This window comes from Dreissena polymorpha, chromosome 5 (genome assembly GCF_020536995.1).
Source record: "Dreissena polymorpha isolate Duluth1 chromosome 5, UMN_Dpol_1.0, whole genome shotgun sequence".
Classification (NCBI taxonomy): domain Eukaryota; kingdom Metazoa; phylum Mollusca; class Bivalvia; order Myida; family Dreissenidae; genus Dreissena; species Dreissena polymorpha.
This window is the reverse complement of record NC_068359.1, coordinates 54,881,993-54,907,216: the sequence shown is the minus strand read 5'-3', so window position 1 is coordinate 54,907,216 and position 25,224 is coordinate 54,881,993. Positions and strand designations below refer to the sequence as shown.

General features: G+C 35.6%; 1 protein-coding gene across 1 annotated transcript; it reads left to right on the top strand.

Moving 5' to 3' along the window:
* The first annotated feature begins 274 nt into the window (after positions 1 to 274).
* LOC127881324 (cation-dependent mannose-6-phosphate receptor-like) lies at positions 275 to 25,221 on the top strand. The gene is made up of 4 exons (XM_052429083.1): positions 275 to 395; positions 6,561 to 6,712; positions 19,684 to 19,810; positions 20,324 to 25,221. Exons 1-4 carry the CDS (start codon positions 282 to 284, stop codon positions 20,450 to 20,452), a joined length of 522 nt encoding a protein of 173 aa, XP_052285043.1. The 5' UTR covers positions 275 to 281; the 3' UTR covers positions 20,453 to 25,221.
* The last annotated feature ends 3 nt before the right edge of the window (positions 25,222 to 25,224 follow it).

The following is a 25,224-nucleotide window of genomic DNA, read 5'->3' as shown; positions in this document are numbered from 1 at the left end:
CTAAGAAGTCTAACAATAAGGAATATTTTTTAGATTGGAATAGTCAAGAAATGACTTTATTTTGTGTCAATTTTGTATTTAACCACATCTATCTACATCATTCTTCGTGTAGAACATTTTGTTAATGACTTCATCCTTCAGAGGAAGCCTGTTTTTATACAAACTTGTCACATATATTTCTTGGTTCTAAGTAAATTCTTTATTCTAAAGTCATATGTTTTGAAAATGAGTCCTGATATGTCTTTGAACCACTTTTTTTACTGACTACAGAGGACTGGGTCATGTTGACCTATGAGAATGGTGATCCCTACATGGGCCACTGTAAAGGAAATGGGTCAGGACCGGGCGAGAAAAGAAGGGCCAAGATCATGTTTGTGTGTGATGAAGGAGCCTCAGTAAGTCAAAAATTATGTCTGACTCTGGGAAATCAAGGCTTTATGCATATGCATAAAGTGTGGAAAAATAAGGCATTATGCATGTGTATTAAGTGTGGCAAAACAAGGCTTTATACATGTGTATAAAGTGTGGCAAACAAGGCTTTATGCATTTGCATAATGTGTGGCAAAACAAGGCTTTATGCATGTGTATTAAGTGTTGACAAACAAAGCTTTCTGCATGTGCATAATGTGTGGCAAAACAAGGCTTTATGCATGTGTATTAAGTGTGGCAAAACAAGGCTTTATGCATGTGTATTAAGTGTGGCAAAACAAGGCTTTATGCATGTGTATTAAGTGTGGCAAAGTAAGGCTTTCTGCATGTGCATAATATGTGGCAAAACAAGGCTTTATGCATGTGTATTAAGTGTGGCAAAACAAGGTTTAATGCATGTGCATAAAGTGTGGCAAACAAGGCTTTATGCATGTGAATAAAGTGTGGCAAACAAGGCTTTCTGCATGTGCATAATGTGTGGCAAAACAAGGCTTTATGCATGTGCATAAAGTGTGGCAAAACAAGGCTTTATGCATGTGAATAAAGTGTGGCAAACATATGCATGTGCACAAAGAGTGGCAAAACAAGGCTTTCTGCATGTGCATAATGTGTGGCAAACAAGGCTTTATGCATGTGCATTAAGTGTTGCACAAATTATTGACGACACTTTCCACTTTTAAGGAAATTTTTGTTTAAAGGAAGACTCTTCTTAGCAAATCCAGTTAAGGCGAAAGTGTCGTCCCTGATAAGCCTTGCGTATATTAAATATTTAAGCCTGATTTCCAAAAAATTTTTAATAATGAGCCATGCTCTGATAAAAGGCGGTTTAATGCATCTGTGCAAAATGTCGTCCCAGATTAGCTTGTGCTGTCTGCAAAGGCTATATATATATATATATATATTTATTTATTTATTTATATATATATATATATATATATATATATATATATATAATCAGAGACGAAACTTTCCACTTATATTTTTTGTTTAAAGAAAGTCCCTTCTTGGCATAAATCCAGTTTAGGCGGAAAGTGTCGTCCCTGATTATCCTCTGCAGACTGCACAGGCTAATCTGGGAAGACACTTTATGCCAGTGATTTTTATATTCTTTTATTTGTTACAGTCTGTGCCATTTGAATTGGGAAAATTAGCGCGATAAACCATGAAATTGGGGAAAATAGCGCGATTAACCATGAAATTGGGAAAAATTAAGCATTATACATATGATTATAAGAAACAGAATTAATATTGTTGTTAATTGCATGTTCAGGGGTTTTTCTAGAAATTTAGGGAAAATGAGTCTGGTCAAATTGAGATTTTTTAAATCAATAAAAGTGGTAAATTTGGGAATTATTTATCGACAGAAAGGACTAAACTAAGTCATATATTTTGTAGGATGTTTAAAAAAAAATAAAGTTGAGATCTACAGTTAAGATTTCATAATTAAGTCATAAGAGACTTCTTTCTAAAAAAAAATGATTTTTTTGGGGGGGGGGGATTTTGGTAAGATTTTTGGGGAAAAACGTGTATTTTTGCGATTGGGAAGCAGCCAAAATTGGCGGTAATTTTGAGCAAGAAAAATCACTGTATGCATATGCATTAAACACCCGTTTCATAGAGCATGGCCTAAATTTATTTAAATGATGTAAATATGCATTGAATGTTGAGGTTTGTGTTTAATACTTGAACTGAAAGATTTTGTTAAAGTAGGTAATTATCATTTTAAATTGATTGGCATTATTTTGTTAATCAGGGAATGATAAACAAGCCTATTTTCATGTCACAATTCAGCATTTATGTGAGCAGGAAAAAATTGTATTATTATGATTAAATCAAAATAATCAGAAAATATATGGTTGGTCAGAAGTTGTATCTAAATGTTGTCGAGGTCAAGTTAGAATATGGGTCATGCCGGGTAAAAAACAAGGTCATGGGGTCAGTTCATTTTAAACCGAAAGTTTGTCCAGACCATAACTATGTCATTTATCTTTAGATATGAAAATGAGTTGGTACATTTGTTCATCATGGGACGGTGTGTCATGGGAAAGAAGTACATCGATATCTCCAAGGTCAAGGTCACACTTTGAGTTCAAAGGTCAAAAATGGCCATACATGTAAATGAGCTTGTCAGGGCCATAACTTTGTCTTTATTGGTAGTCTTTAAAATCATTTGGCACATTGGTTCACCATCATTGGACGGTGTGTCATGCGAAAGAATTACGATGATATCTCCAAGTTCAAGGTCACACTTTGAGTTCAAAGGTCAAAAATGGCCATAAATGAGCTTGTCCGGGCCATAACCACGTCGTTCATTGTGAGATTTTAAAATCATTTGGCACATTTGTTCACCATCATTGGACAGTGTGTTATGTTAAAGAATTATGTCAATATCTGCAATGTCAAGGTCACACTTTAAATTCAAAGGTCAAAAATGGCCATAAATGATTTTTGTCCGGGCCATAACTATGTCATTCATTATGAGATTTTAAAATTACTTGATGCATTTGTTCACAATTATTGTACAATGTGTCATGGAACGAATTATGTTGATATCTCCAAGGTCAAGGTCACACTTTGAGTTCAAAGGTCAAAAATGGCCATAAATGATCCTGTCCAGACCATAATTATGTCATTCATTGTGAGATTTTAAAATTACTCTGTACATATGTTAACAATCATTCATTGGATGGTGTGTCATGCGAAAGAATGATGTCAATATCTCCAACGTCAAGGTCACACTTGGAGTTCAAAAGTCAAAAATGGCCATAAATAAGCTTGTCCGGGCCATAACTTTGTCATTCATTGTGAGATTTTAAAATGACTGTACATTAATTTTGTTCACAGTCATTGGATGGCGTGTCAGGCGAAAGAATTCAAGAGTTCAAAGGTCAAAATGGCCATAAATAATAATGGCATAATAATTGTTAAAAATCGTCATAAATTAGCTTCTCTTGTTTTGTGAAGACAGCATGCAAAATATTCTGTGTCAATGCAGCATGTGGGGGTATATGTCACGTCTGTGACAAAGCTCTTGTTTATTATAATGTTAAATTAAAATTCATCTGTCTTTGATATCAATTGAATTTAGTCTTATCCGCAAGCAATGCACTTGTAGATTTTGGACTTGGCTTTCTCAGATTTTCATTATAAGCAGGCTTGTAATATTTTCTTTTTTATGCCCTTTGTATGGTGGCATAGCAGACGCACTCTCTGTCCATCAGTCTGTCAGTAATTCTATTTTCCGGAGATTTTTTTTACAGATATTGAGCTTAGTTTTGGTATGTGAGTCTACCTACTTGACCTACAGATGACATGTGAGTTTCATTCCAGTGCGGTCTATTGATTTTTGCCAAAATTAAGGGCATTGACAGGGTTGTCATTATTAATCGATTGCCGATCGAATTCATCGGTTGAAATCGCCAGAAAATCGGTTGTTTTTCCCGAATCTTAAAAATTGCGATCGGAAGTTTTGATCATGCAAACCGACAATAATTGACTGAGGAATAACCGTACTATAGTAGAGCGACGCAGGTCATTCAGTCAGTCCATTAACTCCGCCTAAAAGCTACTGTTTTCAATGAATTTCTAAGCGAGTGGCCAATATTGATTTTTCCAGCTGTCAATCAAATTCTTCTTGGTAAGCACGTCAACCAATCAGCGCTCAGGCAGCCGAATACACGCCGACCCCACGTGAAATTGTATCAAATAGCTGTACATTTCAGATATTATTACTGACCGTATCTCAATGAATGTTGCACTTTAGAGCGTAATTAACTAGTTTTTTAGTAAGAGAAAAGGTTTCCACATACTAAAAAATGCTCTTCGATTTTCTACCAAAATAAAAGATATTAGCGACCTCTGCGCTACGAAGTTGTTATTCGGCATCTAAATATTAAAGTCCACGCTTTTCCCGAGGAAGAATGACGTGATGATTTACATGAAGTCTCACTTTGGCATGATTTTCATCTGTACATGAAAAACACGAGAAATGTGTCTCTGTTGCTAGAATTTTCTTAATTTTCCATGAATAATGAAATCTGAAAATGATTTCGGATAACACATTTAATTATACGCATTTGAAAACACTTCAATTAAATAATGCATTTTGTTATACAAATGGTCATAACACATAATGTAATAAGTAGGTAAATAACGTGTTTTGAGATTGCCAAACTATGCATACATATAGGTCTACATGCATGAATGACCTGAAAAGTTATATCACGATCCGGAATGAAAAGTACTCGGTAAAATTTAAAGAAAGGCGCGTTTTTATTCTCAGAAATTCACTTTCACTTTCGCAAACTTTTCTGAAAGGAGGTACCGTACATGTAACAGTTTAGATTGAGTGGTTGACTTGTCGTAATTACTAAATATAAACGGTTCTCAATGCTCTCAAATCGCGTCACGTGATTCACGCATGTTCAGTGGGAATTCCCCAATCCCACAATTCAATTTGTATATGCACTTGCGTTAAATGGCGGACGACATTCATCGTCAAAATTGGGCGTAATTTGGTTTTGAAAAAAAAGAAATCGTAATAATACTAGATTATCGGGTAATGGATAGAATTGGAACATGCAAAGATCTATCAATATAATATGTTTTTACATTGTACAGTATACTAAAAATGTGAAAATCTTAAAAGTTTCTATTCTTTTTAGACCTCATTTTAACTTTTAATGCTCTAAAATGTCTAGCATTCGTTTTCGATCGGGGGGGGGGGGGGGGGCTTCGCCCACCTGACCTCCCTACCAGGGCCTTGCCCTGGACCTATAAGGGGGCCTAGGCGGCCCCCTTGACCCCCAGCCGAATCGGTTACTTTTCCAAAATAATCCTTTGTTTACAATCATAATGACAACCCTGATTGTACTTTGAAATTTTCTCTAAAATAAACGTTTTCCGGAGCGTTTTTTTTACGCAACACTTAGAAATTGAGCGGATTTTAGGTACATGAGTCTACCTTCATGACTCCATGTTATTTTTGGCCCTGTTATGGGCCTTGGACTTCAAAATTTTCTAATTACAGAGCAATCCTACGAAACACTTTAAAAAATTTAGCTTATTTTTTATATTTGAATCTTTTTACATGACCTTAAAATAAAGTGGGAGACTGTGAGTTTCATTCTGGTCCATCGATTTTTGGCAAACTTATGGGTCTTGGTTTTAGAAATGTTTCAGATCTGCTTTTTGGCATGTTAGTTAACATACATAACTTGCAGATTGAGATGAAGTGTGGGTATTTTGTTCTGGTCCATCGATTTTTGGTAAAGTTATGGCCTGGGACTTTTTCCTCTCAAATAGCTGCTGTGCGGCTTTTCAAGCACAGTAAGGGGTCATTGTGTTTCACAAACACAGGTCTTTTTCTGTAAGTAGTTATTTAAGAACATGGGCATTGTTTGACTTATGATCATTTAAGTTACTTCAATACCTATATGCCTGTTACTTAAACCTCTTTTTGTCTCCAATACTGATGGGTTTAAACCTTATGTTGTCTCCAATACTGAGTTCTCAATCTTACTTTATCTCCAAAACTGATGCTTAAACCTTTCTTTGTCTCCAATACTGATGTCTAAACCGTACTTTGTCTCCAATACTGATGTCTTAACCGTACTTTGTCTCCAATACTAATGCAATACTGATGCTCAACCTTACTTTGTCTCCGATACTGATGCTCAACCTTACTTTGTCTCCAATACTGATGCTTCAATCTTATTTTGTCTCCAAAACTAATTTTTAATCCTTTCTTTGTCTCCAATACTGATTCTTAAACCTTACTTTTTCTCCAATACTGATGCTTAAACGTTACCTTTTTTTCAAAACGGATTCTTAAACCTTACTTTATCTCCAATACTGATGCTTAAATCTGACTTTGTCACCAATACTGCTGCTTAAACATTTATTGTTCACTACAATTGATGCTTTATTCTCCCTTTACTTCAGACACTATATTGGCTTAACCTTCGCCTTAGCTGTAAAACTGATTCTTTAACCTTTTGAATACTGTTGATAAACTGATGCTTTCTATATGAAACTGATATAAAACATTTATTTGCTTTAACATGGATACTAAATCCTCACTTTGTCATTAATATAAGTGCTTATACTTAAATCATGCTTTGTGTCCACAGGATGTGAAAGCACTGCAACCTCGCGTTGTGGAAGAAATGAATAACAAAACAATGGACTGCTTTTACTTGTTCGAGATCAACACGAATGTGGTGTGCGAAACAAGGCCTTTGATAACTATAGGACTGAGTACCGGCACCATTCTCATCATTGTGTAAGTTCACAAAATGCAGGCCCTTATTAAACAACTAATTTTTAACCAGGTTTTTAACCAGGTTTTCCGAAGGAAAAAACTGGTTATTACGGAAAACCTGGTTATTAGATTGACGAATGCGGGCGGGCTGGCTGGCGGGCTGGCTGGCTGGCTGGCGGGCTGGCGGAACAAGCTTGTCCGGGCCATAACTTTGTCGTTCATTGTGAGATTTTAAAATCATTTGGCACATTTGTTAACCATCATTAGACGGTGTGTCGCGCGAAAAAATTACGTCAATATCTCCAAGGTCAAGGTCACACTTTGAGTTCAAAGGTAAAAAATAGCCATAAATGTGCTTGTCTGGGCTATAACTATGTCATTCATTATGAGATTTTAAAATCATTTGGCACATTTGTTCACCATCATGGGACGGTGTGTCGCACGAAAAAATCACGTCAATATCTCCAATGTCAAGGTCGCCACGACTAAAAATAGATTTATTTTAAAACAAACTTACAAAGGGGGTTAATTTTGTTTGTTCATTTCAAAAGTTCAGTTTGAGTTGTCTCCCTTTATCAGTTTTTTTTTCACAATGAAAACCTGGTTTTGTGACAATTTTGTCCCTTGTATGAATACTTTTGCAATATTGAAGATAGCAACTTAATATTTGGCATGCATGTGTAACTTATGGAGCTGCACATTTTGAGTGGTGAAAGGTCAAGGTCAAGGTCATCCTTCTAGGTCAAATATATGGGTCAAAATTGCTCATGTAATGTAACTTCTGCAATATTGAAGCTAGCAATTTTATATTTGACATGCATGTGTATCTCATGGAGCTGGTCATTTTGAGTGGTGAAGGGTCAAGGTCAAGGTCATCCTTCAAGGTCAAACGTCATATAGGGGGACATTGTGTTTCACAAACACATATTGTTTAACTAACAAAAGATAAATGAAAAAGCTCTATTACTTTATTAAAATTTTCGATTTTAGATTGGGAATGGGGCAGAAATGTGGCGCTACAGGAATGGGCGAAAAAGGCATGATCGTCCGTGAACCATGCACATTTTGCATAACACTTCTAGTTTGAAATGTAACTTATTTAAAACTAACTTTCAGAACAAGAAAAACTTTGCATTTAAGCAACAAATATGGGGTGGTATTTCACTGATGTAATTATGGGGTGGTATTTCACTGATGTTAATATGGGGTGGTATTTCACTGATGTAAATATGGGGGGGTATTTCATTAGTGTAAATATCGGATGATAATTCACTGATGTACATGTAAATATGGGGTGGTATTTCACTGATGTGAATATGGGGCGGTATTTCACTGATGTATATTTGGGATGGTATTTCATGGAATTATTCACAGAACAGTTTATTTATAATGATAGTGTTAAACTTAATGTTAAATAAAGAATGTGTGTTTTTGACCGAATAAATATAGTTTATATGGTGCAAAAATTAAGGGCCCAGAAGACAATTAACCAATCATATTTGTCCTGCTATGGTATCAGTGTGTTTTTTTTGTTCAAATTTGGGTCCGGTATGGGGGCCCATTCCATATTGAAAGAAGTATATATATTTTCCCAAATGGGACCTACAAATTCCCAATTGAAAGTTTTCAAAAAAGTTTTTTTATTATAAGGATACAAATTTTAATTATCTCCAAATCCAGCTCTTTAAGTTGAACCTTATACAATATTATATTGCAATACTTTTATTATCTGTTATAAAGTATTTGTTAGCATGAAATTAACCCTTTCCTTGACAGCTATTTAGCCAATATAAGCCTCTCCAGTTACCACAAGACCTAGCTGCCTGCTGACCAGTGGCTGATAGCCATCTTATCAATATCAGTACCCCATATTTACAGGCATTATTGGAAAAACGCTGTATCAATTTGAAGAAAATCGGTGTTGAAAAGAAGAAGTTATAGCAAAAGGCAAATTTGGGTGGGTGTGGTCTATGTTGGCGGAGCGCCGCAGGGTTGGTAATGCAGGGTTCGCACAGACCTTGAAAAGTGCTTGAAAAGTGCTTGAAAATCAAGGTTTATCTTCAAAAGTGCTTAAAAACGATCTGGATCGAGTGCTTAAAAGTGCTTATTTTCAACCATAGCCTTGAAAAGTGCTTAAAAAGTGCTTGAATTTGGCTGGAAAAGTGCTTGAAAAACGGATAAAAATATTTAATTTCCGTGAATCGGAAGTCGTAGTTGTTTTTCAGGATTTATGACGGTTCCGATCTGTTCATACTGGCAGGTACTGGATCGGTACGGGTTTTAGAACGTAAGGGAGGCAACTACTACTAATCTTCCGCTAATTGGTCTACTTCGGTTTTTGTTGTACGCATTATTCCATTACGGTGCTGACAAGTAGAAATATGCCAGCGAATAAGTACATCTTTTAAGAAAGGGTGGCTTTTGAAGTACCCTTGGGTTGTTGACAATGCTGATTCTAAAGTCAAAGCATCTTGTAAAGAACGCAGAACAGGTATAGAGATCGACAGTTTGTGGGAATCGGCGTTGAAAAGCCACCTAAAATGCAGTTTGTCTGTGAAGCAAATTCATTCGGTTAACCCAATTCATTCAGACGTACTGCAAAAGACAAAAGACAAAAAAGTTGCACTTGACTGATTGTCAAATAAATAAGATGATACTGTGAAGAAACTGTAATCTGTTTACATGAGTGCAGACTCTCAGTCTGAACATACACAGTACACTATTGCATCTATAACAGATTTTACATGTATATGTGTACCTGCTGTAGAAAATTACTTAATAAGTATACTTTTTACAAGCCTCAATTAATACATGGCATTTAATATTGCCGTTGCGAGATTCTGTACATTTGTAGTTTTCTATTTTTACTTCAGAATTAAGTTGTATCAGATGCATAATTGTCTTTAACATTTTGTAGCAGCTATATTATACCACTGGAATATCTGTTATGAACATTTAGATAACATAATGATATTCAATACAACAATACAAATAACAGGTTTTTTTTTGGTATGTGTAATGCCTTGGTCAATTACTATATCATAATGAAATATCTTACTTTTGATTAAACAGTTGTTACTGTAGCAGGGTAGTGCAGACTGTTGAAATTTACATAGAATATTAGGCAAGAAGAGACCAATTTAGCGAAAATATTGTCAGTATTGGCCACAAAATAATATACAGTTTTCAGTAGAACGGACTAAAAAAGTGCTGGAATTTGGATTTTTTCCCTTGAAAAGTGCTTAAAAAGTGCTTGAATTTCATTGGAGAAAATCTGTATGAACCCTGTATGACCCTCATTGCTTTTGAACCTGATATTCTCATAAAAATTGAAATATTATTGAAAAATACACAATATGAAAGTTTAAGCTAATAAAATTTCCTTTCCTGTGGTGTAAACTGTATGTTTCTACCTTTATTTATTGGTCAGTTATAGTCATGCAAAGTTGACGGTTGTGTGTTTTACTGCGTTTCAATGCAAATCTACCTCTTTGGAAACGCAACCGTCATTGCCTTTAAACCTGATTTTCTCATAAAAGTTGAAATATTATTGAAAAACACTCAATATGAAAGTTTTAGCTAATAAAATTTCCTTTCCTGTGGTGTAAACTTATGTTTCTACATTATTTTATTCATCAGTTATAGTCATGTAAAGTTGACCGTTGTGTGTTTTACTGGATTTAAATGCAAATCTCTTTCCAGCTCATATAAAAACTTTGCGAAGTTGGTGTGTTGAATCAAATACAAATAATTATATTTTGGAATATTAATTTTTTTTCTTACTTTCCAAACTACAATTCTTCTTTCTTGAAGATTTTTTTATTCTGCAAGCCTCAAAATTCATGTAAATTCTTATAAATAACTATAGAAAAACACAGAGTTTCTCAAACAACTTCATGCATTTTCCAAATCTATTGTATTATTTCTTATAAAATTCGTACAATACTTGGTATTTCTATTACATTAATTCACTAAATGATTTATAAACATTTATAGATACCGGTAACAATTTAATTGGATGTTGCATGTGCCATGAATATTCATATAATTAATTTGCATTTTGCATTTTATAACCGATCGAAAACCAGCAATGTCGGCGTCTGCAATAAGTCTTCAGTTCGTGTATTTATTTGCAAAATTCCAATTTTAAGCGGCTACTTTATTATCAAATACTCCAGTTTATAATCTGATCGCCGACATATAACTTTATAACCCAGAAGTCGCCGACAAACCCGTGTATTAGTGTACCAAATTACAAAACGCCGAGGTAACATGGCACGTGCGCCAACGTCATCTGAAGACTACTGCTGTGTCCGGTAAACATGTTTATTCAAAGTGTCTAGAACCCATGTTTCTTATCCCTAAATGTTAGATTACCACGTGCGCTATTAATTATTATTGGTCAGTTCAAAGGAATATTGAAGACCGCCGACTGTGTCTTTGTTTTTATTGCCCAATCAAGCACCGATAATCCAATATCCTGTGTATTACGAAATAACAAACTTTAGATAAGCACGTGTCGTTGGTAAAAACATTTTAGTGTACATGCCATTAAACATATCGATATGTAATTCTCGTATATGATCTCAGAAACAAACATTTACGATATAATGGAATCAAACAACAATAAGAATGAAATCGATTTACACCCAAATGATATTATATCCCTATGGAACGTGTTTATTTTTGCGACATTTGTAACAAGTTATTAATAGGTTTTCGGAAAAATGTCCAAATTAATACGGTTCGAGAATAGCAGTTATTTTAGGACATTACGAAATGCCTGAAGCGCGCACATCCCGGAACGTGATTTACGCATGTCAAATGGTAAACCCTTGTCTTGATTGGTCGCCAATTGCATCATAACTTTAAATAGCAACATTACTGGATGTTTACTAGACAGTTTAGAAAAATGATGAACGCGGGTGTATATGCATTTCTGTTACACTTAAAACGTCATTTTAAGCATTTAAATAGCAAATCAAATCGTGCCGCGTAAAAACGCGTATATATCAGGTAATAGATAGGGTAGTAGAAATGCGTAGATAACAGGGAATCGATACAGGCGTAGATACGCGTATTTGACAGGGAATCGATAGGGTCGTAGAAACGCGTACCTGTCAAGGAAAGGGTTAACAAGATTAATTACAAAATTTAAGTACATAAGACGTGATACTTCTCAAATCAAAGTGAACCAGCCCCATTCTCAAAATAGTGAACAAAAACAATGGGTATATTTAGGACAAACATCTTGTCGGTTATAATTTTATTGACAGTTGTCTCATTTAAAGACATTTACTTGTAAAATGTATTTTTAGCGAGGCTGTTTTCGGAGAAAACCCGAGCTATTGTCATAGCCAGCATGTCCGCCGTCCGACGTCTGCCGTAGGCTTCGTGCTAAAACCTTAACATTGGCTCTAAAATCAAAGTGCTTCCACCTACAACTTTGAAACTTCATATGTAGATGCACCTTGATGAGTTCTACACGCCACACCCATTTTTGGGTCACTAAGTCAAAGGTCAAGGTCACTGTGACTTCTAATATCAAACTTTAACATAGGCTCTAAAATCAAAGTGCTTCCACCTACAACTTTCAAACTTCATATGTAGTTGCACCTTGATGAGTTCTACATGCCACACTCATTTTGGGTCACTAGGTCAAAGATCAAGGTCACTGTGACCTCTAAAAAAAAAGAAAAAAAATTCTGACAAGCTTTGGCAGCCGAGCGTGGCATCCGTAATGCGGTGCTCTTGTTTCAAAATGGCGATACCATGACATTACTGGTAATGAAACACTTAATTATCGAATATTTCAATCCCAAATTGAATACTTGGGTTGTTTACCTAGTTATTGCTGTTAAATTAATAAAAGGACTTTTTATTTCCGTGTCCGATATCAAGAATGTGTTTTCAACTTGTGGGTGGATCATGCTCAAACTTTCACAGCTGAAATACATTGGTGTGCAGATGATCGTAAATACATGCAAAGACATTTTGGCTGCAACCAGTTGTGACAGAATTATGGCCCTTTGTATGTTTTTCAATTATATATAAGCCCAAATATTTTGTGTACTCATTTCTTCCTTAAGTTTGTGCCAAATGTTTGTAAAAAACTTTCACAGCTTAATTTCTTGTTTGCTTTTGATATACCAAGATTAATACCACATTTTTCAAGCAAGTTTTTTTAGGTACGATAAACCTGATAACTGCTGCATCCGTGCCGAGATAGACTCACTCTTTATAAATTTGAATGACTTGTGTTACTTTCAATCATGTGATTAATTTTGGAAAATGAATTGCATCTTATATTATGCAATTGCAAACAACTTCAGTGCCTTCAGCGCTTTGATTTTTCTATGGACTATTAAGGCCTCGAAAGTGTGTACTTAACTCGACCTCCTTAACTGCTGAGCCGATTTTGCTCACACTTTTATAGTAGAATGACCTTAATGTAAATATTATCATATAGAAAGGAATTTGTGCTTTGACCTGTTTTGGCAGAATTTTGTCATTTTTTATTATTTTATGGGCCCACCGAGTGGGAGGCATTTAGCAATGTACTTGTCAATCAAACTGTCCATCCGTAAGTTCGTCCTTGATAACGTCCGTCTCAAAACTTATGCTGTGTATCTCTTTTGTTTTATTGCTACTGGGTGGATCTTTTTCAAACTTTCACAGTTGGATGGCTTTTATATGTATATGCTTGTAAAGAGGTTTTAAGTGAAACACTTTTTGGCAGAATAATGGTCCTTGTTATCCCCCGCAAAGGCTGATGGATATAGAAATGGCCTTTTCCGTCCGCTAGTCGGTCAGTTCGTCCATCTTTCTGTCACAAAGCTTGTAAGGGCTATATCTATGAAACTATATAAGATATTAACATGGCACTTCGTGGGCGTGTAGATATCAATAAGGAGAATTGCCATGCACAATAAACATAACTCAAACTTTCTTTAATAAGAGTTATTGCCCTTTGTTTGTTTCCGTATCATGGAACATTTTAGCGCTTTATCGCAGATGCCATGCAAGATTTCAACATGAAACTTCATGGGTGTATCAATATTAATTAGGAGAAGTTCCGTGACTAAGAACCATGACCCTTCACTTTCTTAAATTAGAGTTATTGTCTTTTGTTGTTTTTGTACAATGGAATTTTTCATGGTTATATCTCAGATATGATAATTCATGGATGTGAAGAAATCAATGAAAAGAAGTTACATGAACATAACCATAACCCTGCATTTTCTTAACTCATAGTTAATGCCCTTGGCTGTTTTTGTATGATGTAACTTTTCAAGGCTATATCTCAGATACAATGCCATATTTCAACATGTAAATTCATGGGTGTTAAGATATCAATGAGGAGAATTCATAAACCAATTACCATACACTTAATTATTATTTATGAGTATACCTTTATATCAAAGGATTTGCACCCATCCACAACTCAATTTATGTTTCGGGGGATATGAATTCAACGAATGTACTGGTTCTTTTTTAACACACCTGAGTACAAAATGCGGTGAGCTATGGTAGTAGCTGGCCCAGCGGCGTGTCGTGTGTTGTCATTTGTAAGAGGTCAGTTGTCAATTAGCTCCAAACCGCCAAGCGTATTTTCATCAAAAAGCACAGATTTAATAGTTGTTATGTCACATCATCAGTGGTCCCTTATAGTATTTTGTTCAAATCTAACCCAGCGACTACTTTAACTACCTGCTTTGACCAGCGCCCTTTCTCTGTCAGTACGATCTCTGACCAGAAAGTGGTTGACGATTGTCCGTGCTTACTAAAGGAAGAGGTGGAGGAGAGAGTGCGTAGTCTGAAGGCAGGGAAATCTCCAGAAGTGGACAACTTCTATTCTGAGCTGATTAAGCACTGAAGAGAAGCCTTATGTTTAAATGATGTTAAAGAAAGGAATTTTGATGTGTGGAGTGTTGCCAAAATTATGGCCTTGTGTCTGTTTTTTTCCACTAAAGAATATATATTCTCAAAATGTGTTTTATTATTTCCTCTTTTACTTCTGTGTGAATCTTTCCATAACTTCCATAGTTTAATTACATCAGTAAAGAACGGAATTTTGACAGCCACCAATTTGTGCTGAGTTATGGCCCTTTGTGTTTTTAACCAGGTTTTCCGAAGGAAAAAACTGGTTATTAGATTGGGGATGTTGGCTGGTGGGCTGGCGGGCGGAAAAAGCTTGTCGGGGCCATAACTTTGTTGTTCATTGTCAAATTTTAAAATCATTTGGCACATTTGTTCACCATCATTAGACGGTGTGTCACTCGAAAGAATTACGTCGATATATTCAAGGTCAAGGTCACAATTTGAGTTTGAAGGTCAAAAATGGCCATAAATGAGCTTCTCAGGGCTGTTACTTTGTGATTCATGGTGAGATTTTAAAATCATTTGGCACATTTGTTCTCTACATTAGACGGTGTGTCGCGCGAAAGAATCACGTCAATATCTCCAAGGTCAAGGTCACAATTTGAGTTTGATGGTCAAAAATGGCCATAAATGAGCTTGTCTGGGCCATTACTATGTCATTCATTGTGACATTTTAAAATCATTTGGCACATTTGTTCACCATTATTGGACACTGGTTATTAGATTGGGGATGTCGGCGGGCGGGCTGGTGGGCTGGCGGAACAAGCTTGTCCGGGCCATATCTTTGTCGTTCATTGTCAGATTTTAAAATCATATGGCACATTTGTGCACCATCATTAGATGGTGTGTCGCGCGAAAGAATTACGTCGATATCTCCAAGGTAAAGGTCACAATTTGAGTTTGAAGGTCAAAAATGGCCATAAATGAGCTTGTCCGGGCCATAACTTTGTTGTTCATTGTCAGATTTTAAAATAATTTGGCACATTTGTTTACCATCATTAGGCGGTGTGTCGCGCGAAAGAATTACGTCGATATCTCCAAGGTCAAGGTCACAATTTGAGTTTGAAGGTCAAAAATGGCCATAAATGAGCTTGTCTGGGCCATTACTTTGTGATTCATTGTGAGATTTTAAAATCATATGGCTCATTTGTTCATCATTATTGGACGGTGTGTGGCGGGAAAGAATTACGTCAATATCTCCAAGGTCAAGGTTGCCACAACTAAAAATATATTGATTTTGAAACAACTATGTAACTATGAACAATCAGTAACAATGCACATTTTGATTTTGAGTTGTCTCTCTTTATCAGACTTTTTATGCCCCCGGTAGGATGGCATATAGCAGTTGAACTGTCCGTCAGTATGTCAGTATGTGTGTATGTCAGTATGTGTGTATGTCAGTCTGTCTGTCCGTCCATCCAAAAAAAAAACAACAAGTTTAAGTTGGCCATAACTTTTGCATTATCGAAGATAGAAACTTGATATTTGGCATGCATGTGTATCTCATGAAGCTGCACATTTTGAGTGGTGGAAGTTCAAGGTCAAGGTCATCCTTCAAGGTCAAAGGTCAACAAAATAATAATTTCAAAGCGGCATTCTCATGAAGCTGCACATTTTGAGTGGTGGAAGTTCAAGGTTAAGGTCATCCTTCAAGGTCAAAGGTAAACAATAAAATAAAAACAATAATAAAAAATTTTCAAAGCGGCGTTCTCATTGAGCTGCACATTTTGATTGTTGGAAGTTCAAGGTCAAGGTCATCCTTCAAGGTCAAAGGTAAAAAAATAAAAATAAATTATATTTATTTCAAAGCGGCGCAATAGGGGGAATTGTGTTTCTGACGAACAAATCTCTTGTTTTTTTAAATTGAAATCAAGGTCAATTTTACACAAGGGGGTTAACAATACACATTTTGAATTGTCTCCCTTTATCAGACTTTTTTCAACTGAAAACCTGGTTTTGTGACAATTTTGTCCCTTGTCAGACTTATAATATACATAAATAAAGGAAACCAAAATTAATGAGTAAAGTAAAAGTTTAAATGCCAAGTTAAATTCATTATTCAATTATTTTTATCTCTCCTCAGCACAACCTGCTTATGGTGAGCTTTTGTGATCGTCCTATAGTGAAACTTGTTATATAATGCCCTTTTGGCCACATTTATTATCCAATCTTAATGAAATTTGATCAGAGCATTTGTCCCAATGAAAACTTGGATGAGTTTAAAAGCGGGTCACATGAGGTAAAAAACTAGGTGACTAGATCAAATAAAAAAAAAGCTTGTTAAAGGGATCTTTTCACGTTACGGTTAATTTACAAAATTGAAAAAAGTTGTTTCAGATTCGCAAATTTTCGTTTTAGTTATGAGGAAACAGTAATACTGAACATTTACCATGGTCTAATATAGCCATTATATGCATCTTTTGACAAATTAAAAACCTGAAAATTATAAAGCGTTGCAACGCGAAACGATTGAATAATTTGGAGAGTTCTGTTGTCGTTTAATTTTGTGAAACAACGAAGATTGCTTATATAAAGTATAAAATACGTCTGTTGTACATACTTGGCAGGAAGGCCGAGCGGTCTTATTGGTTTTTACTCCGGGGGTCTCTGGTTCGAGCTCTACTGCGGGAAACTTTTTTGTCCTTTTTAGCTCATCTATTTTTTTTTTTTTAAATTATGAGCTATTGTCATAACCTTGGCGTCAGCGTCCGGTTAAGTTTTGCGTTTAGGTCCACTTTTCTCAGAAAGTATCAATGCTATTGCATTCAAACTTGGTACACTTACTAACTATTATGAGGGAATTGGGCCGGCAAAGTTAGATAACTCTGGCATGCATTTTGACAGAATTATGTGCCCTTTTTATACTTAGAAAATTGAAAGTTTTGTGTTTAGGTCCATTTTATTCCTTAAGTATCAAAGCTATTGCTTTCATACTTGCAACACTTACTAACTATCTTAAGTGGACTGTGCAGGCAAAGTAATGTAACTCTGACTGGCATTTTGACAGAATTATGTGCCCTTTTTATACTTAGAAAATTGAAAATTTTGTTAAGTTTTGTGTTTAGGTCCACTTTATTCCTACAGTATCAAAGCTATTGCTTTCATACTTGCAACACTTATTAACTATCATAAGGGGACTGTGCAGGCAAAGTTATGTAACTCTGACTGGCATTTGGACAGAATTATGGGCCCTTTATACTCAGAAAATTGAAAATTTTGGTAAGTTTTGTGTTTTGGTCCACTCTACCCCTAAAGTATCATAGATATTGCTTTCATACTTGGAACACTCGCAAACTATCATAAGGGTACAGTAAAAGGACAATATGCATAACTCTGGTTTTCATTTTTACGGAATTATGGCCCTTTTTTGACTTAGTAACTTTGAATTTATGGTTAAATTTTGTGTTTTGATCCACTTTACTTCTTAAGTATCAAGGCCATTGCTTTCAAACTTCAAATACTTTCATGCTATCATGAGGTTACTGTACCTGGCAAGTTGAATTTTACCTTGACCTTTGAATGACCTTGACTCTCAAGGTCAAATTATTAAATTTTGCTAAAATTGCCATAACTTCTTTAGTTATGATTAGATTTGATTGATACTTTGACAAAACTACTCTTACCTGACATACCACAATAGACTCCACCCAAACCATCCCCCGTGCCCTTCCCCCCCCCCCCCCCCCCCGAACCCCCCCCCCCAATTTTTTTTTATTTTTTTTTTAAGATCATCTCACAAATGACCACCACACCCTCAAACTATACCCCCCTCCCCACCCCATCCCCCCAATTTTTTTTTTTGAAACGGTTTAAAAACACAAATATTTATTTTTATTATTTTATGTTTGAAATACCGTCCAACCATCGCACCCAAGAATCCCCCCCCCCCCACCCCCCCCTCCCCCCACCTGAATCCCCCCATCCTAATTTTTTTTTTATATTTAAGATCATCTCACAAATTACCACCACACCCTCACACTATACCCCCCCCCCACCCCACCCCCCAATTTTTTTTTTTGAAACAGTTAAAAAACACAAATATTTATTTATATTATTTTATGTTTGAAATACCGTCCAACCATCGCACCCAAGTATCCCCCCCCCCTGGATTTTTTTTTGTGCATTTTTGCTTTTTTTTTTTGCATTTTTGGAAGATAATGTAATAAATGTCCTCACCCCCACACTATACACCCCTCTTCACTCCACCCCTCCCTCCCTTTGTGATTGAAAATAAGAGTCCCTTCACCTTTAAAAAGAAAATAGATGAGCAATATACACCCGCAAGGCGGTGCTCTTGTTTAAATTTTATTCTTGATTTTTTACTGGAGCTTTTTAGATCCAATGTTTACATTTATCAATATAAAGCATTTAATGACAAACTTCAAAACATGCCAAAATCTGTGAAAAGGCCCCTTTAACACTCTACATGTCGTATTTTTGTCCAAATCTTCCTGTAATGTGTTTAGATAATTTTGATTTGTTGTAAAGCAATTTTATCAAATGTTTTAAATCAAAATTGAAAAATCCTGGTTATAACATTGAAGTATGGTGGGTTGGCACAGGATCATAGTATTAATTAGTCTTGTTGAGGCTTACATGTGTGTACATTGATACATAGTTTGGCATTGCATTTTGGGCCAGTCATTGAACTATGGGTAATTTGGGGTTTATTAGGTATTGTTAGAAAGTTTTAATGAAGCTTTATGGATAGCTTCATGAGGAATTTTGTGAAACCTTTAATGATGCATTTTGCGAAAACTACATTTCCAAGGCATTGTCCCCCTGTAAACATTTAAATTGTAAATTATTTTAAACTAACACCCAATTGAGCACCTTTGTACAGGTCTCAACCCTTAACCAATAGGCGCCGGCACAAAACTTCTATTAAGAAGGAGTACTGTATCAGAAGAAGAAGAAGAAGTTGAAATTGAATTGACAGCCTAGTTGTTGTAAAAGCATTTACAAAATAGTCTTCATTGAATTGTTAATGGAAACTCATTCTTTACAATTTTGTGTGTGACTACATTCACACTAATTGCTGTTTTCTGTGTGTGGCTACACTCTACCTACTTGCAGGTTTCTATGTGTGGCTACATTCTACTTACTTGCAGGTTTTTATGTGTGGCTACATTCTACCTACTTGCCGGTGTGATATACAAGAGGGTGATGCTGAAAGCCAAAGGTCTTGAGCAGATACCGAACATAGACTTCTGGAAGGACTTTGGAAATCTGGAAGCTGTGAGTAACATGTGTTTATTTTAACAGCTCTTGTTACAGTAACCTTTAGTTACTGGGTTGTTTATATGTTGGATGAGAGCTTTAAAACTGTAAATCAAAATTAATGCTAATTTGTATTGCAATTGTTAATTCTTATTTTAAATACCGTAGTTAGTTTGGTACTGTATGTTTTAATTTGATTGGAACACAAATTTAAAGAAAATCTTATACCAGTACCACAAGCTTCAATGGATAATTAGCTTGGGACTCTATTTGGGGCCAGTCAGGTAAAGGTCAAGGTCACTGTAACTAAAATAGAAAGACTGATTGTGCTAAATCATTTCAGTGTTGATGGAAGTATTGCATTCAAATTGTATGCATATGTTGCTAATATAGAAACTTTGCTTGGGATATTTTTATGGATTTTATTACATATAAACTGCTGTTCTTTGCACAGATTGGCTCCATTTCTGTAAATCTACCCCATAAATTGACAGCACTTTTTACAAACTGTGCTATGATAATAAATTGCAGGATGGCTGTGACCTTGTGTGTCGTTCAAGAGGCGCACGTAAACCTCGGGAGTACAAAGGCATTGCAGACGCCCAACTTGATGAGCCTGATTTCACGGCCAATCATGACGATGGTCTCCTGCCAATGTAGGGCCACTACATGTAGACTCAGATCAGTGAGGGATATGAGGCATGTTTGAGCATCATTCTGGAAAATTTGGCCTAATGTATTTGCGTTATAAAAAGTGAAAGTGTCATCACAGATTTGCATGTACAGTGTGCACAGGCTAATCAGGGATGACACTTTCTGTTTACTCGTTCTGATTTTCGTTAAGAAGAGACCACACTAAAACGAAAAACTAAATAAGTTGAGTGGGCTAACTTTTGAACTACCAGTATGTTTTGACAAATATGTATATGTTGTAATAAAAAATCATGTAAATGATAAAAAAAAGTCTGCTTTATCCCTTTACTACTTCGATACATATTTTGACGAATTTGTAGACCCTAAGAAATTTATATTTAATTTAAGACCTTTCTTACTAGACTCAAGTTTTTAAGGCTTCAATGCTTACATTTATATACTGTTGAGCAGCAAACAGCATAAAACCTAAACAGACTGAGAGTTACGGGCAGCCTGTTCTGGTTTTATGCTGTTTGCACATAGCTATTTTTACTTTGCTTTTAAGTGGGAAAGGGTTAACAGTAAACTTTTCCAGAAATTACTGAGATTCTTTTATATTACATATGATCTAGTTGTAGATATAAACATTCCATTTGTTAATATATGTTAGTTTTCCCTTAACTATGCGTCACTAAACCTTTAGTAGCATAAAGGTTTGTTCTTTAGAGTAAATTGGATAACAATCATGTGATATCTGAGGGCAGAGATTAACTATGACTTACAATGTTCATTTTCATTTCATGTGTGGAGGTATTAATAGATTCTAAAAGATTGTTTTCTAACAGAGCACTTTGTCCAGAAGTGTAAAAGTTTTGAATTCAAGTCACATGTTTGTTTTCGAAAGTGCTGACTCCAAATAAACATTTACAAAATAGTGATATATAAATTGTTGTTATTTAAACAAGTAAAGGATGAACAGATTTTTGAACAAAGTTATTTTGTAAGTCTTGTTTTTGCAGTTTGTGTTGGAGCATGAGAGAACATGTAAAAATGCTGAATTTTGTTTTTTTGCAATAACCTTTCATTATGGTTATTCTTTTAAGATAACAAATGTTGTAAGTTACATAACAAGTTGTTAATTGTGCATAAAGGGTTGTCGCTTTTTTGTACTAATTATGTCTTGGACGAGTTAGAAAATGGTTCTGGTTGGTTTAAAAACATGGCCACCAGGGATTTCTATCTTCATGAGATTTGTCCCAATGCTATCTTACACAAGATAAAAAATGGTTCTAGTTGAATTAAAAACATGGCCGACAGAAGGCGGCATTTTGTCTTATATGACTATATATTGCTTTAGTTAAAACTTTGTTAACACTCTAGAGGCCACATTTATTTGCGATGTTCATGAAATTCAGTCAAATGATTTGACCCAATATTTTGTATGAGATTCTTAATAGTTCCAAATGGTTGAAAAACATGGCTGCCAGGGTACGGGGCATTTTTCCTTATATGGCTATATTTAAAACCTTTTTAGCACTCTACATGCCACATTTATTGTCTAATCTTCATGAAACCAGGGGGCAGGGAATTTTTCCTTATATGGCTATAGTAAAACCTTGTTAGCCCTCTAAATGTCACATTTATTGTTCAATCTTTATAAAACTTGGTCAGAACATGTGTCTGAGGATATCTAGGGCTTCACAGAACAGGTCTGTTTCAGTGCACTCAGGTGATCCACTTTGGGCCGTTCATACCCTCTTGTTCATTTTAATGGCATTGATTTATTTCAATTATTTCATTGATTATGTTATTGAATAGTGCCATCATCTACAAGTTACATCTTGGTAATGCTGAGATAATATATTCACTTACATGTTAATGCATTTAATGATCAATGAATTTGAAACTGTAGTGATTTTTAATAAGCATTCAAAATTTTAGTCATAAAAATGTGTGAGGCGGTTTTGTATTTGTAGAACCTTATTTTTCGTTAGTCAATGTCATTCACGGGCAGTGGTACTGTTTAATTATTGTATAATTATTGTTTTCAATAAATGTTTGTTGCAATATTTGAAAAGTTCTTTTTGTACAGTTTGTCTTATGTATTAATCCAGTCATTATGTAATTAAAATGAGCATTTTTAGCTCACCTAAGCACTATGTGCTAGTGATTAGCTATTGTGATCTCCCTTTGTCTAGCGTGAGTTGTGCAGCATCAACATTTGCCTTGTTAAGACTCTAGAGGCCACATTTATTGTCCAATCTTCTTGAAATTCGGTCAGAAGATATATGCCAATGATTTCTTAGACGAGTTGGGAAAAGGTTCGGGTTGGCTGAAAAACATGGCTGCCAGCGGGAGGGGCATTTTTCCTGAAATGGCTATAGTAAAAGCTTGTTAACAATCTAGTGGCCATATTTATTGTCTGATCATCATGAAACTTAGTTAGAAGATTTTTCCCAATGATATCTTTGACAAGTTCCAAAATGGTGTTCGGGTTGCTTGAAAAACATTGCCGCCAGGGGGCAGGTCATTTTTCCGTACAGGACTATATATGGCTATAGTAAAATTTTGTTAACACACTAGAGTCCACATTTATTGTCTGATCTTCATGAAACTTGATCTAAAGATTTGTCCAAATGAGATCTTATACGAATTAGACAATGGCTTCATTTCGTTGAAAAATATGGCCTCCAGGGGGCGGAGCAATTTTCCTTATATGGCTATATATGGCTTTAGTCAAACCTTGTTAACACTCTAACAACCACATTTATTGTTCCATCTCCTCAAACTTGTCCCAATGATATCTTTGACGTGTTTGAAAATGATTCAGGTTGGTTGAAAAACATTGCCGCCAGGGGGCGGGGCGTTTTTCCTTATATGGCTCTATATGGCTTTAGTAAAACTTTGTTAACACTCCAGAGGCCACATTTATTGTCCTATCTTTATGGAACTTGGTCAGAACATTGTTTAAATGATATTTTGCATGAGTTTGAAAATGGTTCCGGTCTGTTGAAAAACATGGCCGCCAGGTGACGGCGAATTTATCCTTATATGGCTATAGTAATACCTCGTTAGTACTCTAAAGGTAACATATGTAGTCCACTCTTTATGAAACTTGGTCAGAACATTGGTTCATATGATAACTTCGGCTGCACAGAACAAGTCAGTTCCTTTGTATCTCAGGTGAGAGACTTTAAGGCTTTTAGGCCCTCTTGTTCTCAAATCACATTCCTTTTGTTATTTATTGCAATTCTTTTTTTAGCTTCTTATATTTGTTCAAGCTTTGTTAAATGAGTGTAACTGTTGGTAGATGTCACTAAATGTCCCTCAGTCTCTGTCCCAATGGAGATTATCCTAAAAATGTGATACTGGTCGACTAGACTGACTGAATGACGAATAGATTGAATCAATGATGATATCCTAATACACTTAAATGAAACAATACAATTTAAAATACAACTGTGAAAATAGTGAAAACTCGTTGGCATTACATTTGGTGTTTTGCTTAGCTCACTTGAGCACATTGTGCTAACGGTGAGCGTTTGTGACCGCCTTTTATCCGTCGTGCAGCGTCAACATTTGCATTGTTAACACTCTAGAGGACACATTTATTATCCGATCGTCTTGAAAAATTTGGTCAGAAGTTTTGTGTCAATGATATCTTGGAAGAGTTTGAAAATGGTTCCGATTGGTTGAAAATCATGGCCGCCAGGGGCGGGCATTTTTCCTTATATGGTTATGGTAAAACCTTGTTTCGACTGGACTGTAAAGTCCACATTTATCGTCCAATCTTCATGAAACGAGGTCTGAACATTTTTTCTAATATCTTGGGCATTTTCCATTTATTGCTATAGTAAAACCTTGTTAACACTCAAGAGTCCACAATTATAGTCCGATCTTCATTAAACTTGGTCAGACGATTTTCACAATGATATCTTTGACGAGTTCGAAAATGGTTCAGGTTGGTTGAAAAGCATGGCCGCCATTGGACGGGGCATTTTTCCTATAAAACTTCTGAACACTCTGTAAGCCACATTTATTGCCCAATCATCATGAAACATAGTCAGACCGTTTCGTTTAATGATATCATCGATACGTTCGAAAATAGTTCCGGAATGTTGAAAAACAAGGCCGCCAGGGGGCGAGGAAGTTATCCTTATTTGGCTATCGTAAAATATCGTTAGCACTCTTAAAGTTACATTTATAATTCACACAATGACACTTGGTCAGAACATTTGTTCTGATTATATCTTGGGCTGCACAAAACATGTCAGTTTCAGTGTATCATAGGTGAGCGACTTTCGGCCTTTGAGGCCCTCCTGTTTTCAAAAATGGCGTTTTCATTGACACGTGCATTCGTGGATTTCTTATTATGGAAAAATTGAGGAATTCGCATCTTGCATTTTCCGATTTATTTGAATGTGTTAAATTCACGCATTGCTAAATCAACGGCAGTTAATCTCCTACACATGATTATGACTTTACAGTATTAATCTTAATCGTGGTTCAGTAGCATTATTGAATGTGTGTCAATATAGGTGGGTGCCACTGAATGTGTCGTAAGTTTCTGTCCGAATACGACATTGTCCGAACACATTGATACTCTTCAAATGGCTGAATGAATTGCTCTATACATATACAAGTGCATTAAACTCTTGGCATTGCTTACTATTTCCGAAACATGGCTTCACTTTTATGTATTCACATGAAAAATGTTTTAGTTGCAGATGTGCGGTTGCTATTTGGGTTGAATGTTCTTTATTTTCCCTTTTTTAAATAATAAAAATGAAATAAAGCAT

Coding starts and splice junctions, on each gene's coding strand:
- LOC127881324 (XM_052429083.1), top strand. CDS start 282: ATGTTGACCTATGAGAATGGTGATCCCTACATGGGCCACTGTAAAGGA. Junction 396..6,560: donor TGTGTGATGAAGGAGCCTCA/GTAAGTCAAAAA, acceptor TTGTGTCCACAG/GATGTGAAAGCACTGCAACC. Junction 6,713..19,683: donor GGCACCATTCTCATCATTGT/GTAAGTTCACAA, acceptor ACTTACTTGCAG/GTTTTTATGTGTGGCTACAT.